The sequence below is a fragment of the Mus caroli genome, unplaced genomic scaffold (genome assembly GCF_978045245.1).
Source record: "Mus caroli unplaced genomic scaffold, Mus_caroli_1 scaffold_9, whole genome shotgun sequence".
Taxonomy (NCBI): domain Eukaryota; kingdom Metazoa; phylum Chordata; class Mammalia; order Rodentia; family Muridae; genus Mus; species Mus caroli.
The window spans coordinates 85385245-85399137 of record NW_028227264.1 but is presented as its reverse complement, the minus strand read 5'-3'; the positions used below and the strand labels follow the sequence as shown (position 1 = coordinate 85399137).

General features: G+C 43.3%; 1 protein-coding gene across 1 annotated transcript in view; it reads left to right on the top strand.

Moving 5' to 3' along the window:
• The first annotated feature begins 3282 nt into the window (after positions 1–3282).
• Bpifc (BPI fold containing family C) overlaps positions 3283–13893 on the top strand; it is a 54559-nt gene continuing 43948 nt past the window's right edge. The window contains exon 1 of the mRNA XM_021175192.2: positions 3283–3387. Within this exon, the coding sequence (XP_021030851.2) occupies positions 3283–3387 (105 nt within the window). The remainder of the gene's footprint in view (positions 3388–13893) is intronic.

Sequence of the window (13893 nt, the reverse complement as noted above, 5' to 3'; positions counted from 1 at the left end):
AAAAAGAGGAATGTCATGTTTTTTAGAAAGAATATATAAAGCTACACGCAAGGGCAGTGGTGGGCACACCTTTAATCCCAGCCCTTGGGAGGCAGACGCAGGTGGGTCGTTGAGTTCGAGATCAGCCTGATCTACAGAGTGAGTTCCAGGACAGCCAGAGATGCACAGATTTGGGAACCTGCATGGGATTTGGAGCCAATACCCTGTAGTCATGGAGGGATGACTGTAATCATGAAGACCAAATTAGCATAATTTTCAAGGAGGAGAGTTGGAATAAGAAAGGAACTATTGGTGCCATCCTGGGAAGATGCTAAAGAAAGCATAAATGTTTAGAGCTATTTTATGAATTTTTCAATATGATATATGACATCATCCATCTTCCAAATTCTTCATTTTTTTCTAATTCACCAAAAAGGGCCACAGTATAATTTGATATGCTTGTCTGTGTGCCACCTGGCATTATCTCCCATCATGCATCAAAGAAACCCATGCCCAGATGATGTCTTTCACTTCTGGGTAATGACTCAAAATCCATGCTTCCAGAGACCTCGTCACTGAACTCAAGCTACTCTCTCTCTCTTTCTCTCTCTCTCTCTCTCTCTCTCTCTCTCTCTCTCTCTCTCTCTCTCTCTCTCTCTCTCTCGCCCACCCCTCATCTCCATGACAACGCCTATCCCTGTGTCCATCCTCACACCACTCCCCTGGCTCACTTTTCTCAGTCCACCTCCACTGTTTCCCTTCAGTGGCTTCTAATAGCCAGAGCTCAAGCCACACATTACCTCCTCAGAGAGATCAGCCTGGACCATCCTGACAAAGTGAGCTGGCTTCCTGCAAGTACATCACTCTACCAATTAAAAGGTTACCTCACCAGCTACACTCCCTTATTTCCTTCACATATGTTACTCAGCTTTCCATCACTATAAGAAATTACCTGAGACAATTAAGTTATAAATAATAGAGGTTTCTTTGACTCACAGTTTTAAAGGTTCCAGTCTGTGACAGTTTGGCACCGTTGACTTGAGCCTGAGACAAGGCGGGAATTTGGGGTGGAAGAAAATTGCTTGCCTAGGATCAAGAGAACAAGAGAGCATTAAAAACGGGGTGGGGGATCTAAAGGTCCCACAGTCCCCTCCAACAGCATGCCTCCAATAACCTAAGGACCTCCTATGAGTTCCTACACTCAGATTCCACCATTTCCTCACAATGCCACAGTGACAAATCAGCCATTAATACCTGGGCCTTGGAGGGGACACTCAGCATCCAAACCACAGAACAGTACATGTCCAAGTCTGTGCAACTGTGCTCTGGTTGTCCATACTCACTTTGTTTCTGTCTGCTGGAAGATGCGTTGCGTGGTGGCCAATGTTCCTCTTGTCTTTTCTGCTAATGAGACCTTCACCCACAGTAAGCCCTTGATAAGTGTTTGCTGACTGAATAAGTAGGTTTATCTACAGTGACTGTCTCCAGGCCCATTCATGATGCCATTGACAAGGCCATTAAAACTGTATGGCTTTAATGGCATATTCTCGTGTTATCAGGGTTTCCTGTTGATGTACAGAGCCAGTTCACGTAGAACCTCATTTTGCTCAAAATTTTAAAAATCAAGTTAAGGAGATGAATAGAACTCAAGGTTTATTATTATTATTATTATTATTATTATTATTATCTCATTATTACATCCCATCTGCAGTTTCTCTTCCCTTCTCTCCTCCCAGTGCCTACCCCCAAACTTTCCTCTCCCCCAGAGCCACTCAGGGTATTTTTTTATGACAAAATTGCAACCGCGTCAATAGTAGGGATATGTAAAGTGAACATGTCTGCTGCCCTCTCTAGAGAAAATAAATATCCTGATTTGGCCCAAGCTATCCTTACTTTCATATTGAAAAATGACACAGTAATTCTATCATACCCAAGACAACTTCTAATGTACATAAAATATGACGTATCATGCAATCCAATCCCTGGTCATTCAGAATGCACTAACCAGCTAAGTGTGGGGGCACACAACTGTAGTCTTCACACTTGGTAAAGGATTGTGAATTTGAGGCCAGCCTAAGCTACACAGAGAGACCCATGGCAAGAAAGAAAAAACATAAATGCATTGGCTGAATCGTGTAAACCATGGATATAGAGGAGCTGATCACCACCTCCAGCCTGTGTCAAAGAAATGCTGGGGCAGGAAGTCATAGCATTCTGAAGAGGAGCAGCCGCATAGAGATGCCACCTGTGGTCCTGCCTTGAATGACAAAGATGCTAACTATGCCAGCCTGGTTATCAGCCACATGCTCTTACACTGAATCCCTTGATCTACCTCAAGTCCAAAAAAATATCCTATGCAGTGGTGGGGCCAGTCACTGCAGGCACCCTGGTGGGGCTATACTGTCCCAGAGCTGCTGCTGCTGTTGCTGCTGGTGCTGCTGCTGTTGCTGCTGCTGCTCTTCATTCTCTTCCTTTTCCTCCTCTTCTTCCTCCTCCTCTTCCTCCTCCTCCTCCTCTTCCTCTTCTTCCTCTTCCTCCTCATCTTTCAACTCAGTATTTCCATTTTTCCCATGGTACTGGGGATGAAACCCAGGGCCTGAGACATGCAACGTAATCACTCTATTACTTAGCTGCATCCTGAATCAATTCAATAAGAATTAAGGCCTCTGAGGCCTGGAGAGGTGGCTCAGTGGTTAAGGACACTGGGTGCTCTTCCAGGGAATGGCAGGTTCATTTCCCAGCGCCTACATGGCAGCTCACACCTGTCTGTAGCTCCTGTCCCAAGGGATTTGACACCTTCATACAGAGATACATTCAGGCATCAATGTATATAAAAAATAAACTAATTTTAAAAAGGAATTATCACCTTCTTAAAAAGTAGATCAGGCCAAGCGGTGGCACATGACTTTAATCCCAGCACTCGGGAGGCAGAGGCAGGCAGATCTCTGTGAGTTTGAGGCAAGCCTGGTCTACAGAGCAAGTTCTAGAACACCCAGAGCTAAAACAGAGAAACCCTGTCTTGGAAAAAATAAAAAGGACAGATCTGAAGTCTTTTCTTAGTCACTTTGGCAAAATAGCCAAATACTTTCATAAGTATGTTGTGTGTGTATTTGGCATGTTAACATGCATGTGTTATAAGACAGTAATGATTGCATAGGTAGCCTTGTCTGTTCATCTCAGGAGAGACTATAGTATTCATTCATGCCATTGGGTAATTGTAGTGAGGCAATTGTGTATCACATTTTGAAAGAGTCACCTGAAAAAAAAGTTCATGGCTGAGATGACTCAGACTTAATTACCTTGATGTTTCGGCTTCTGCGCTTAAGGAGCACAGCAGAGAACACTCCTGCTTCAAAGGTGAAGGGAACTGAAGGGACTCTCCAGCTTTGGACTCATCCTGCGCTTGAGGTAAGAATCCCAAACAAACTTCAGGTCTCTACTGGCCCAGGGCCTCGGGATGGGGACCTTCGATGCAGACATTCCAGATTTGACGCTTAGTAGTCAGCTGTCACGCATTCTGAATTCTTACTGACTAGGGATTTTCTGTGCTGGGTTCGTTTGTCATCCTGGTTCACCTGGAACCCTCCTAGGGAGGAGGTTTAGTGAAAACTGGGGTGCAGAAGAAGAGAGAAGAGTCAGTCTAGACTATACATCCACCTTGAATTGGTTCATAGTGACATGGACTTTGGGCTTTTGATTGCTTGATCGAGCCTCCATTTGAGAGAGGGATCTATCCTCCTCCTGTGCCTCAGTCATTGTGGTCAGGACTAAGCAGCCATTGTGATCCCTATGCTTTGGAGCTGTGTCTCAAATCACACCGGTGACCTAGATCCTGTCACCACAAAACTGCCCTCCCACTTGTCTGAACGGTTGAACTTGTCAGTGCTAAACTCCATGTTTGGAAAGGAACAACTTTGTAAGAAATTTCAGGGCTCTCTGGCCTTGGAAATCTTGCTATACCACACATGTAAAGATAGAGTCCCTTGAAAGATCTCCCAATTCTGCCCATATTCCAATATACTGGAATACCCTAGTGGAGACATCTTCAAACCCGCTGAACTCAAGTTTTCAATGGGTGCCTCTGTTTAGAATGCTGGCTGACTCCTTGCTCCCCTAATCAGGGTTTCCAGATCCATCTTGTTATTAATAGAAGTGGGAAGCTGAGCTGTGAGTCTCTAGAATGTTTTACACAGTTCTGGTGTTTTATTATTCCTGGTGTTTGGGACAGCCAGACCATTTAATCTAGGGGCGTTTTTCTCTCTGTGCATTGGCAAGGAAATGTTGCTGTGGAGGCTTTGAATCTTAGAAAGAAACAGTTCCTGAGAGGCAACAAAATAGGGAACTAGCTGGGAGGGCTTGTGAGCTGTCCTGGATGCTTTCCTAGAGCGGGCAGCTCACCCTGCCCTTACTTGTCAGACAAATTACTTAACCTTTCCGGAGTCATCAGCTCGTCTGACAGGGTTGCTATCCTCTGCCCATAAATCATAATCCTAGGCAAACAATTCAACTGAAAGTTATGGACAATCTGGCCCTTTCTACTGAGTAATTTCATTCTCTCATAAGACATCTGGAGGAAAAATATGTTTTTCTACACAGGATTTGAGTTCCTGGGTTGACATCAAAGTATGCCGATTCAGGCACTTGCCTTTAACCAAGGAGAGAAAATAGGTTTTTTTGTTTGTTTGTTTGTTTTGTATTGGTTTTTTTTTTTCCACCTCTGAAGGGGAACTTTAAACTCCATTTGTGCCCAAGAAAATATAAAAGAGGGGTGCTCAGAAATGCTTGAAAACTTCCTGGTGCTGGTTGGATTTCTCCACATTGAAGATGTCCCCCAGGAATTCTTACCTAAAAAAAAAAATCTCTAGATGAAAATGAAAACCTGGTATCTACCAACTCATTTGATGGGGAAAAAAGTCAATAATTCTAGAATTAGGAAGCAGAAGCAGAAGATATGATTCTCAGGTGCCTGTGGAACTAAATGAGTCTCTATTTCTGTGTGCCTCTTTTGTCCCCTTTTCTAGACCATCTCATGTAGTTAGGATCTTACTGAGGTCTTGTTACCTCAGTTTCAAACAGTTGAGTTGGTTCAGGCTTTTCTCGTCGCTTCTCTCTACTATGAAAAATAATTTGCTCTTTGACAAAAATCCCTCTGGTCCCCACTTCAGAGGGACATTTCCACTTCCAACCTTTGCCTCTAGTCATACTAATGTGGTCACCAACAGCATGGCCTCCCCATTTGGTAAAATGTGGAAATACTCTGTAGCAATTGGTAAACAGCCACTAATCTAAGGGCCTGGCATGTTCCTCTCACTGCCACTAGCCCATCCCTCTGGGCCCAATCTGCACTCCAGAATCCCTCATGTGTGTGTGTGGGTGTGTGTGTGTGTGTGTGTGTGTGTGTGTGTGTGGTTTAAATGTGAGTGTGTTTTCACCTTTGTGTGTATACATTGTAGAGGCAATAGGTTGGGTATTTCCTATCTCTCTCCACCTAATTGTTTGGGCAGAATCTCTCACTGATGGAGCTCACATCTCAGCTAGACCTGATCCTCGGGTCTCTACTCCATGCCCGACATCTATCTCCCCCTAAGCGCTGGGGTTACAAATGTACCCAGCCACATTTGGCTTTTATGTGGGTGCTGAGGATCCAAGCTCAGGTCCTCATGTTTGCACAGCAAGCATTTTACCCAATAGTCCATGTTTCCAGCTCTCCAGGAGCTCTTGACTGCCCTCTCTCCAGGACAATTATAGGATAAGAAAGGCTTAGAAGATCAGGAAGCCACAGGACCTGCCTCCATCCTGAGTACAGGATACTGTTACAACCTACCCTATATTCTGCTTCCCAAGATATGAAACCTTCACACCTGTTTATCCTTCCTTACATTTCCTCCAACCATCAGATAGCTCCTTGCTTGGCCAGGAGTCTGTCTCTCCTACTGAGTGTATCTCCATCAGCTGGGTCTCCCTTTCCTCATCATGGTGTCTCTTCTACTGAGTGAGTCTCCATCAGCTGGGACTCCCCTTCATCTCTTCCCTCTCTCAGCTCTGCTTCACAGGCTCCTCCTGGAGATCGCTCTGCAGAATCAAAACCAGCTGTGCAGGGCTGAAACATCACACTAGATTCACAAGGCCATACCAGTGTAAAATACCAAAATGCCTGAGACGACTAGTAAGGAGCCACTACTCTGTGCCCCACAGTGTCCCCAACTGCTCTGAACAGTCCTCCAAAATGCCCTATCCTCCCCATGACCCAGACCCAACTTTCTGGACCCTGCTACAAGACTGTACCCAACATCTGATTGGTTCCTGTACTCTACTAGTTTATAATGCTGTGCTAGTCATCCCTGCCATGAACTGTATAGCACAATCCAGTGTAAGATAAGAGCTATTGCTTCTTTTATTCACTCATAAACTCATTTTACCACACTGATCAATCACCCACTGTGTCCTAGATTTGGAGCCTCCAAACTATGTGCTTTCCTTCTGGTAGATGAAGCTGATGATTTTCAAAAAAATAAACACATATACATAAATAAATAAATAGACTTTCTCACCTATAGTTCAGAAAGAAATGACATGAGCTCCAGGAATTCAGAAAGGCCTTTGGAAAGAATGCTTGACACACACCTTCAGGGGGCTGTGAAGATGGCTCCAGTGGATAAAGCACTGCAAGTGTAAGGACCAGAGTTCAGATTTCCCAGAAGCTATGGGAAGACCAGGTAGGGGCTGGTGAGATGGCTCAGTGGATACAGGCACTTGCCACCAAACCTAAGGACTTGAGTTCAATCCCCAGAATGTACATGGTGGAAGGAGAACCAACTCCAATAACTTGTTCTCTGACCTACACACACGTACAGAGACACACAGACACACAGACACTCACATGTGTGACATTGTGTACTCACATTCGTGCACACCACATACACATACCCAAACAAATAAAAATAATAAACTGGACTTCCATGGAGCATAAGGTTTCTGCAGCCTAGATAAAGAAAACCATGAGCAGTGGTTTGGTTTGGTTTGGTTTGTCTTGTTCATTTGCTTATTTGTCTGTTTGTTTATGAGACTGGTTTCTCTGTGTACCTTTGGCTATCCTGGAACTTACTCTGTAGACTAGGCTGGCTTCTAACTCAGAGGTTTGCCTGTGTCTGCCTCCCAAAGTCCTGGGATTAAAGGCATGTGCTACCACCACCTGTCTATGAGCAGTAATATTTATTATTTGGGCACTGTTCACTTTTTTGGGGGCTTGTGGGTTCACTTTGGTTGGATATTACAAACATAGAGGAGGCTCCTGGGGGCCAGGTGAGAGATGCAAGCAGATCTGGGTAGGCCTGCACCTAAAATAGACTATAAAGATAAAAATAGACTGTCACAGGCGAATCAAGTCATTTTCTAATGCTCATGGCCCTCCAGTAAAATACTAATCTGAGCACAGGCCCACTGTGTGAGTTTGGTGGTCTATGCACTAGAGAAAACTAGTAATTCGAAGTTTAAGTGAGGTAGCCCAGACTCCCCTGAAGCTCGCACATCAGTGTGCTGATTTGCTAACATGCTCTCTCCACTGGCACCACTTGTGCTCTAAGAAGGGAGCACCTTTTACCATTTCACCCAAAGGTCCAAGAAAGAGGAACAATGGCCTGCTTGCCCCTTCTACCCTAAGCACACTGTTCTGTCCTTTAAAAGCAACTTTATAGGCAGTCTACTCATCTGCATCCTCATCTCCATCTCCACAATCTCACCTCTACAGCTACAAACTCTACGGATCAAACTTCTCGGGTGCCTTACCCAAGCCCCACCTTGCCCTCTACAATGGCCTGTTTCTCTTCACCAGGGCTGCTCCCAAGGGCTCAGTCTCTTCCAGTGCTTATCTGGTTGCACTCCTCCTTCTGTCCAAGCACAGAACTCTCAGAAATGTCTCTCTTTTGACCACCTTCCTTGACTTGGTTTAAATTCATGTGACTTTGCCTTTGTGAATTCAGCCATGACAGCTCATCCAAACTGTAAACACCCCAAACAAGAAGTAAGGCTTGTGCCGGTATTAACCACTTGGATGCCATTGAAATAAGTCTACACCACTGTTGCTATTGGCATCTGTCCTTTAAACCAACAAGAAAAATAGGTTGGCATTAATCCATGGCGCAGCATTAATTGAACAAGCAAACAATTGCTTACTTATACATTCCAAGCATGGGTGACATAACACTGAATACAATGTGTTTCTTTTCCTTGGAGAGTATGTTTGTCTCATCAAGATATTTCTGTATGACTACTGTGATCCAGGCATTGTACTAGACTCTGGAGCTACAGAAACAAAATGTTCCCTTAGTGAAGTAAGGACAGAGAAGTAAAGAGGCAATCACAATTCAGAGCCTTGAGCACCTCATACTAACTCTCAGGACAAAGGCATATATGATTCAATTCATAGCCTCGAGGAGACAATGACTCATTGTCCAGTCAATCCACCATTCAGTGTTTGCCCATTGCCTACCGTGTGACAGTTGCTGTCCCAAGTGCTGACACAATGAAGTCATTCCTTCCAACACAGAAGAAATGTCCAGAAAGGGGGAAACCCCAATAATCAATATTTAAATAATGATTAGATTATAACTTCTTTATCTAAGAATCACAGCTCCATATGAAGTCTCATAACTGATGGAACTGGGGAAAAAAATATAACAGGAAAAGGTATCTAAACACACAATCACCAAAAATTAATTCAAAAACTCATAATGAACCTAAAGTGTTTCTGGGAATGTATGCCAGTGTTCCCCTGTGTGATGTCACTGCAGCTATTGCTCTGTACAAATGGCATGTTCACTGCATAGGCTGTCACACTATACAACACCAACACTGGCTGCTGAAATACCTCAGCTCACACTAAAGACTATCTTGCAGTATGAACTTCCGTGTTCTTACTGTGCATACAAAGTTTCATCCGCTCATAGAAACACACTGGTCTATTTACAGAAAACAAAAACTTTTAATTGCATTTGTGTGTGTATGTGTATGTGTGTGTGTGCTGTGTGATGTGTTTTGGAACGGGGGGCACACAGGTGTCATCACATGTGTGGGACTCAGAAGACAACTTGTAGAGGTTAATTCTCTCCTTCTACCATGTGGGTCCCAGAGACAGAACCCAAGCCCCTTTACATGCTAAGCTATCTTGTAGGCCATTAAAAAGCAAGCTTTTAAGGCTTTTCTAGAATCATTACTCAGTATGTATCAAATTAATATATCTTTGGATTTTGTTGCATTAGAATGTTTGTTTTTTACATTATTATTTTAGAATGTTTAATTTTTGAAACTGTTATTTTTGTTGCTGATTTGAGTCTCATAAAAAACATTAAGTGAATTTTGGACTACGCATATTTCCAACAACTCTGTAATGGCCCTAAAAATACTTTTCATACTGTACTTATGCCAAGTAACAGTCTCTGCAGTGATGGTTTTTAAATCAAAATATTGATCCAGGCTGAAAAATTATTGAAGGTGTTCTATGTCCAACAGCATCAAATATACAATAATTTAATTCTTTATATAAAAATAAATACACTTATTCCTCTCAATGGTATGCAAATTTCCTTTTGTTGTTAACAAACAGTAAAATTATATATATTAAAGGCTGTTTTGTGTCCCTAGGGATTGAACCTCAGGCAAAAACTCAACCTTTCACCTCTGACCTCAGCCTCCCTCTGTTCTTGATTTATGATCAGTAAATATTGGCTTTGTATAGGTATTTTATAAGTCTAGCCAGAATAGAATTAAAATTTCTTGGGCAAAAAGGATTCTAGGTGGAATTTTTTCAAGAGGCAGTGTAGTAGATGATATACATGCTTTGAAGAAAAATTAATTTTGAGAAAGAGCATAGGAATTATCAGAGTCTCAGTGGAGGGTCTTGCTTTGCATAGAGTAGACAGGAAAGGCTCTCTGAGGTGGTGCTGGACATCCTAGAGAGGGTGAAAGCCCTGGGCATGAGTTCATCTAAGGAAGGCTGTGTGAGGCAGTGTAGAATAGAGACAGGCTATTCAGGGTGTTCAAGAAAGACCTAGTGAACTGGACAGGCCGGTATTCCCCAGTGTGCATCAGGAAGAGGTCAGTGAGGGAGCAGAGGCTGAGGAAGCCTTGATTCTAGTGAAATTTACACTGAGATGGAGTTGTGCTAGAGGGCTGTAACAGAGCCAGCCAGAGGGGCTGATGTGGTCCTACCTTCACATCCCCACTGACTACCCAGAAAGCAACAAATACTGAAGCAGGGAGACTAGAAAGGAGGTTATCAAAGACTTACTTGTGACGTGACATTGGCTTGAACCAGACACTAGCAAGAGGTCTATCTGCCTTCTAACCCAGCTAACAACCATAACATATATGTAGAGGGCCTGGTGCACACCCATGCAGGCCCTGTGCTTTCCTCTTCAGTCTCTGTGAGCTCATAGGAGCCCTGTTTAGTTGAGTCTGTGGGCCGTGTTCTCCTGGTGTCCTCCATTCCCTGACTCCTACAGTCTTTTCTCCTCCTCTTCCGTGGACTTTCCTGAGCTCTGAGGGGAGGGGCCAGATGGAGACCTCCAATTTAGACTTTCTCTCCCAATAAAACCTGTTGTGGATCTCTGCACCTGCTCCCATCCGCCACAGGAGAAAGCCTCTCTGATAACAACTGCACAAGGCACCAGTGTATGAATATAGCAGATGGTTTTGGTTTTGCCAGCCGTGTTTGGTTCTATCCTATGTTTCTTGGCTATCCAGACTCTCTTGGTTACCCAAGCACTGTCAGTCATGGGCTCCCATTCATGGTGTGGGTCTCAAATTAAATTAGATGTTAGTTGGTTCATTCTGAAAATTCTGTATCACAATTGCCCCCAACACAGCTTGCAAGCATGACAGAATGTAGGTTGAAGGTTTTGTGGCTGGGCTGGGGCCAGCAGGGTACCTTCCCACACTATGTTCAATGAGCTGTATGGAGGTTGTCCTCTGCAATGTGACCCTGCTGTCAGTTTTCAGAGAGCGACCCTCTGTCCTAACATCAGCCTGGGTTATTTGGGGGATCTCCACAGGACCCACTCAGGCAACAGCTCAACCAAATACAAGCCAGTCCACCACTGGAAGCCTTGTCTGGCTACAAAAGATGGCCAGCAGACCCTGCATCCTCCGTTACTAGGAGCCCTTATTAGAATCACCTTCATGGAGATTCCAGGAAGTTTACACTGCACTTGGTTTTCACACCGCTCCCCAAATGTCCCCCAATTCCCACTTTCTCTCCTTATACTGTCTTCCTCCATCCCTTCCCTAACCTGACACTTCCTGCTCCTGTCCCCACATCCACACATAAAATCTACTCTATTTCCCTTTCCCAGGGATATCCACGCTTCCCTTTGAGAGCCTCCTTTTAACTAACCTCTCTGAGTCTATGGATTGTAGTTTGATTATCATTTACCTAGCAGCTAATGTCCACTGATAAGTGAATACATACCATATGTGGCTTTTTGGGTCTTGGTTACCTCACTCAGGAAGAACCGTTTCTAGTTCCCCCATTCCTTTGCCAGAAAAATTCATGATGCCATTTTTAACAGCTAAGTAATAAATACTCCATTGTGTGAATATACCACGATTTCTTTATCCATTCTTGCATTGAGGAAAATCTAGGTTGTTTCCAGCTTCTGACTATTATGAATAAAGCTGCGGTGAACATGTTTGAGCAAGTGTCCCTGTGATATAATGGGGCATCTTTTGGGGATATGCCCAGGAGTGGTAAAGCTGGGTCTGAAAAACCACCATATTGATTTCCATAGTGGTTGTACAGGTTTGCACTCTTACCAGCAGTGGAGAAGACATTCCTCTTGCTCCACATCCTCACCAGTATGCCACTTGTGTTATAGGTGTTAGCCATTTTGACAGGTGTAAGATGGAATCTCAAAGCAATTTTAATCTGCATTTCCCTGATGGCTAAGGACGTTGAACATTTCCTTAAATGCTTCTCAGCCATTAGATATTTCTCTGTTAAGAATTCTAGGTTTAAAGCAGTACACCACTCTTAAATTGGCTTATTTAGTTCATTGATGTCTAGTTTCTTGAGTTTTTTTTTTAATATACTTTGGATATTCCTGTTGGATGTGGGGTTAGTGAAGATCCTTTCCCACTCTGTAGGCTGTTGTTTTGTCCTTTTGACGGTATCCTTTACCTTACAGAAGCTTATTAATTGTTTATCTTAGTGTCCAGGTTATTGCTGTTCTGTTCAGGAAGTTGTCTGCTGTGCCAATGCATCCAAAGCTGTCTCCCAGTTCCCCAGTTCTTTCCTAGCAGGTCTAGCATATCTGGTTTTATGTTGAGGTCTTTGATCCACTTGAACTTGAGTTTGTGCAGGGTGATAAATATGGGTCTGTTTGCATCCTTCTGCAGCAGGCATACAGCTTGACCAGTATTGTTTGCTGAAGATGCTGTTGTTTTTTCCAGTGTGTACTTCTAGCGTCTTTATTAAAAAAAAAAAAAAAAAAAGAGGTGTCCATAGGTGTATGGATTTGTCTGGGTCTTCAATTCGATTTTATTGACCAATGTGTCTTTTTTTATACTAATACCTTGTTGTTTTTATTACTGCTGCTCTGTAGTACAACTTGATCAGGGATGGTGAGACCTCTAACAGTTCTTTTATGGTTCAGGATCGTTTTAGCTACTCTGGGTTTTTTGTTTGTTTGTTTGTTTGTTTGTTTTGTTTTTTGTTTTTTTGGTTTTCCATATGAAGTCTAGAATTGTCCTTTCAAGGCCTGTAAAGAATTATGTTGAAATTTTGATGGGAATTGCTTTGACTCTGTAGATCGTTTGTGGTAGAACAGCCATTGTGCTCTGTTAATCCTACTAATCCATAAGCATGGGAAATCTTTCCATCTTCTGGAGGTCTTCTTTAATTTCTTTCTTCAAAGACTTCAGGTTTTTATCATACAAGTCTTTCATTTGCATGAATAGATTACCCCAAGATATTTTATACTATTTGAGGCTAATATGAAGGGTGTTATTTCCCCAATTTCTGTCTAAGTCTGTTTGCTGTTTATATATAGAAGAACTACTTTTTTAAAAATTAATCTTGTATCCAGCTACTTTGCTTGAAAGTGTTTATCAGCTGTAGGAGTTCCCTGGTTGAATTTTTAGGATCACTTAAGTATACTGCCATATCATCTGCAAATAATGATACTTTGGCTTCTTCCTTTCCAGTTTGTATCACCTTGATCTCAAGTGGCCTGTGGTTGAGCAGAGTGTCTGCCTGAGTTGGGATCTGGGAAACAGCAATGAGGGGGGAGAAGGGAAGCTGGGGGTGGAGGGGGCAATAGTCTGTGGGATCCACAGGAGGTATGGACAGGGAGAGGGGAGGCTACAAGTGATGTTCTGTTGCATCGATAGGGATGAACTTGTGGATTAGGTCTGGAAGAACAGAGCGCTGGTCATAGGGTTTTATCACAGCAATAAAACCCTGACTAAGATGCATTCATTTTACAAGTCTGAGCAGGGTATGTAATGAACTACGCATGCATGAAATGGCACAGTAAAAGATATTGTCACAGAGGAAACTGAAGGTGACCCAGGAGAATGATTTCACAAAGTAGACCATGGATGGGTGAGCAGAGTGCAGGAACTGGAACGGAGAATGTGCACGTGTGTGTGTGTGTGTGTGTGTGTGTGTGTGTGTGTGTGTGTGTGTTCACAGCAGGAAAGTTGAACAGAAGGCTCAAGGACCAGTAAAGCAATGAATAGCAAGCAGATGGTTCTGATTGGCCCATTTGGAGTACCACCGCTTAGAAGAGTAGAACAGCAGCTCAGAAATGCAGAGACAATGAAAGGAAATCTTTCTGGTTTATTCTGTTCTTCGGTTTGTTTTGAGACAGACTCTCAAGAACTTGCTAAAGAGCCAAGGTCGGCCTCAAACTCCTGACC